Source organism: Octopus bimaculoides, chromosome 6 (genome assembly GCF_001194135.2).
Source record: "Octopus bimaculoides isolate UCB-OBI-ISO-001 chromosome 6, ASM119413v2, whole genome shotgun sequence".
NCBI classification, from domain to species: domain Eukaryota; kingdom Metazoa; phylum Mollusca; class Cephalopoda; order Octopoda; family Octopodidae; genus Octopus; species Octopus bimaculoides.
The window spans coordinates 5356785-5361711 of NC_068986.1; the positions used below are offsets into that span (position 1 = coordinate 5356785).

The following is a 4927-nucleotide window of genomic DNA, read 5'->3' on the forward strand; positions in this document are numbered from 1 at the left end:
CTAGTACTTATTCTATCAGTCTCTTTTGCCGACCTGCTAAGTTACAGGGACGTAAACACACCAGCATCGGTTGTCAAGCAATGTTGCGGGGTCAAACACAGACACATAAACATATACACACACACATACACATATATATATATATATATACATATATATGATGGGCTTCTTTCAGTTTCCGTCTACCAAATCCACTCACGAGGCTTTGGTCAGCCTGAGGCTATAGTAGAAGACACTTGCCCAAGGTGCCATGCAGTGGGACTGAACCTGGAACCATGTGGTTCGTAAGCAAGCTACTTACCACACAGCCACTCCTACGCCTTTGTTACTCATTTTCATACATACATACACACATACACACACACACACACGCACACACACACACATACTGAACTGTTCAGAAATTTACAGTTATTCAACCTGAATTACAAGTTCAGATTTATACCTATAATTATTGGGGTACTTGGATGTCTAACAAACTGCCTAAGTACCAATCTTGAGAAATTAGTCTTCTCAAAACTAGAAAGGAGAAAGCTAATTAGAAAATTGCAGATACAAGCCATCAGTGGAAGTATCAAAATCTGTAAAACTTTCCAAAAGTTTAGCAATTAAGTATATGTGAGCATGTCTAGACACGCAAGTATATGCATAAGGATACATACATATAGCAAAACATATACATATGCACTTACACTGACTTCAATATTGCACATATACACACAGAAATGCACAAATACCTTGTTGATGTTTAAAAATCCAGTGAAGGAGTCTTGGATTTCAGTTAGAAACTGGCTCTTTTTCTTCTGGCAAGAAATCTAGAAATAAAGCCGAATAGTAACAGACAGATCTCCATGGATATTTGTAGAAGTCTATTTTCTGTACATTCTTAGTGTTTATTGTACCTGCATAATGCTTTTGGGTCGATATGTCTTGGGTGAATAAAGCAAATATTGTTCTATAATGGAGTCAATTTAGTCAACTAGTCTCTCTTCTTTTATTAATTCAAATAAAAAAACATTGACTGGAATAAGTACATTGGCCTAAATTTCTTACAATATTTATGTTAGTCTATATTCTGTAAACAAATACCGCTTGCGTTTTCATTGCCTTTCACCCCTCTGGAGTAGTTAAAAGATTATAAAGCCTGATTGATTGACCCTACTCCTCCTTTACAAAAATTGTGTTTGTGTTTCTTTAAGATATCATTATTAAATCTATCACTTTATCATTTCAATTCTGTTGTGCTACAGTCATGTTTCATATTCTTGGATTTATTCTGCCATGTTCCTGGCAGTAAAATCTAGTTTATGTGTTGAAAAATATTTACTTTCTTATAAATTAATTACCAATTTATTTTCAGGTTCAATGGAATATTTAGCAATCTCGGATGTAACAGGAGATAACACAAAGACAGATTCTCAGCCATATCTGTGCACAGGTTATGATCTTTATGTTACCCAAGAACCTTGTATTATGTAGGTTGATATCTTATAATATATCTATGTGTGTATGTGTGTGTGTGTGTGCATATATATATCTATATTATATATATATATGCATGTATGCATATGTTAATGCAATATGTATGTATGTATATATATATATATATATATATATATATATATATATCAACAATATCAATAATAAGGATTGCTATGAAGTTGCAGAGCATTACCTTTAATTCTTTAATTTATATACATCTTTACATAGACCAACACGTTTCAGCTGCACCCATTAGTAATCGTTGCAATTGCAACACTACTGTAAAACTGTTGGAGATTTTTCAAGGTCTTTACTTGATATCTGTCAATTTGACCATTTAAAGATTTTCTTTTATGTACTCTGCATTGTATGAAGTAGAGCTGTCCATTAAGTTAGATATGAACAATCTTCATTTCAAGTTTTTATTGGATAATCATTTATAGTCCATTATTTCAAAACCTTCTATTTTTTAAATGATTATTATTCATTTATACTTGGCAAATGTGAATTTCCTCATATGCATCCATTTCAATGCTTGTCCCTGTCTAGAATGAGTGAGAGGAGGGGAGAGGAGGGGAGAGTTAAAGGACTCTATACAGGTAGCAAATACGGAGAGAGTACTTCCCATAAGCAAAGGAAAAGAAAGATAGGTGACTGAATATGTGTATTGAACGTACACAAAATAAAATTACATATACATGCGTATACAAAAGTGTATATTAGCATAAATACACATATAAGATCACATCATCATCATCATCATCATCGTTTAACGTCCGCTTTCCATGCTAGCATGGGTTGGACGATTTGACTGAGGACTGGTGAAACCGGATGGCAACACCAGGCTCCAATCTAATTTGGCAGAGTTTCTACAGCTGGATGCCCTTCCTAATGCCAACCACTCCAAGAGTGTAGTGGGTGCTTTTACGTGTCACCCGCACGAAGGCCAGTCAGGCGATACTGGCAATGGCCACGCTCGAAATGGTGTCTTTTATGTGCCACCCGCACAAACCAGTCCAGGGTCCCTGGCAACGATCTCGCTCATATAAATATATGGAAACATGTATGTAAATGCACACCCACACAAATATAAGTGAATACATGCATACATATACATCCATGTATATATGTGCACAAGCATAAACGCTTACTAACACATATACACTGAAGCATACATATGCATGCCAACAATACAAATATCCACATAAAAACATATCTAGGTCCTGACGTATATATACAAACAACATTAAAAAAAAAATTGCTGAGTGCATAATAAAATTTGTATAAAAGACATGCAAAATAGAATATCCTATATTGAATTATCTATACATAAAATGATTAAAATGGGTTTATAAAATACAATAAAATGAAATAAAATAAAATAATAATAGAATCTTAAACAAGAAAATAATATTTGCATATAACAGTCGAAGGTTTTTCTTAAGAAATATGTCAAAACATATACAATAACTTTGCAATGCGAAATAAATCATGTATTATAAGAAACAAATCCAACAGTGTGATTAAAAACTAGTCCAAGAATCAAAAAATATATACACTATCCATATGGTATATTGTTAGCCGACATTTTAAATTTAGTTGTGTGTCTGCAGGAATTCAAGAGTTTGTCTCTTTGATTTAAAGAGTTATTGTCCTGGAATAAAATAAAATATTTTTCCAGCAAGCATAAATCACATTTGATGGCTCTTTTATGAGCACCATGCCTGTAAGGTGCAGCTCTATCTAAAATACTCCATGTCATGTTGAAAGGTCAGGCTTCTTTTTCTTTTAAATTTCCAGACATATTTTGCCAGGCTGGTCTTCGTCCTATTTTCGGGGTATCTGAAGGAATTTCTATGCAAATAAAATCGGGTTTTAAAAGAAGTTTCAGAAGCCCCTGTATAAGTTCTATATTCGTGTGAGCTTTCTATCTGCACCTTGGCTCTATACACAATTCCTTTCTCCAGATATTTTCCTTCCAACAGACAGGAAGTCCCATCTTTGCAATTGCAATTTTTAAGAAGAGAATCGGCACTATGATTATTTTCAATTATCCTATTGCTGTGTTGGTTAATGAAAGAGGCGAAGTTTTTGCAGTAAGAATAGCTGATCTTAAGCGTTCTTCTATTAAATATTCTATAAAACTTATGGTCAGGTTGAAAATACCTAGAGACTAATTTTAAGAATTCCCTACCTATATATGTTTTTACAGCCATATTGAAAGCTGGGTTAAACCACAAAACCTTCCTAGTCCTAGTTCTACGTGTAGCATTACTGCTAGCATTAAGTTGGTTATACTGGATCTTCTCAGAGAATCCACTATTCCTTAATGCGCTATTGTAATAAGGTGTGGCATTTTGGAATGCTGCCTCATCCGAAAAAATTGACGATATTTGTCTACCTACATTACTGACTAGGTAACACCGGTCACATGGAGAGAGAGGAGAGAGGTAGAGGCAGAGGGATAGAAGACTTGTCCCATTTTTTTGTATTCCTTTTTATATACATATGGTCTCTTATATGTAAGTACATATATATATATATATATATATATCTAAATTTTGTACGACTCTCTTATTCTTTCATACTTTCTTTCTATCAGCCCCTTCACACTTACTTTGTTCTTTCCACTCTTCTTTCTTTTGTTCCCCCTCTTTCACGTTTCCTGGTTTTCTCTTTATTCTCACCTTCCCTCCTCTTTCACTTCACTCTTTCCCTATTCCTTTTTCGTGTCCCTCCCTATTCTATCCCTCTGCCTCTACCTCTCTCCTCTCTTTCCATGTGACTGGTGTTTGGCCAAACCTACCATCTGTGCAACATCTATATTCCTCCCCATGCCTGTCATCTCTTATGTCCCTGCCATAAGGCTTCACTTCCACACATGCCAGCTTGATTTAATTCATCCTTAGTCGAAAGACACCTGTTGTTAATATCCTGTTATTTACATTTGTATTTGTGTACCATTTCTCCATTTTTTTCCGTCCTTGTTTTCATGTACATTTGCTGCTTTCTTAGCTTAGTTTTTCGTTGGGGCTGGCCATATTGGAGCAATCTTGAGTATAACCAGCCAAAATTGCAAAGATAATCTGGAACTCAACTGAGGAAAGCAAACTCCAAATTAGCTGTCCTTGTTTTTTCTTGTCCCTTTTTTGTATCATCTATCTGATGTTTTGTGTTCTTGTCCCATTATTTGTATTCCTTTCATCATCATCATCATCATCATCATCGTTTAACGTCCGCTTTCCATGCTAGCATGGGTTGGACGATTTGACTGAGGACTGGTGAAACCGGATGGCAACACCAGGCTCCAGTCTGATTTGGCAGAGTTTCTACAGCTGGATGCCCTTCCTAACGCCAACCACTCAGAGAGTGTAGTGGGTGCTTTTACGTGTCACCCGCACAAAAACGGCCACGCTCGAAATGGTGTCTTTTATGTGCCACCCGC

At 35.5% G+C, this 4927-nt stretch overlaps 1 protein-coding gene across 3 annotated transcripts in view; it reads left to right on the forward strand.

The window, feature by feature from the left end:
* Positions 1–4927, forward strand: part of LOC106880273 (probable inactive tRNA-specific adenosine deaminase-like protein 3) — a 66104-nt gene that overhangs the window by 28706 nt on the left and 32471 nt on the right. For 2 of the 3 annotated variants that reach the window (XR_001410730.2, XM_014930146.2), the window contains exon 7: positions 1361–1475. Coding sequence is in view for 2 of the 3 variants with exons in the window: in XM_014930146.2 (XP_014785632.1) it covers positions 1361–1475 (115 nt within the window). In the remaining variant the exon portion in view is untranslated. The remainder of the gene's footprint in view (positions 1–1360; positions 1476–4927) is intronic. The other variant, XM_052968578.1, reaches the window with a different exon arrangement.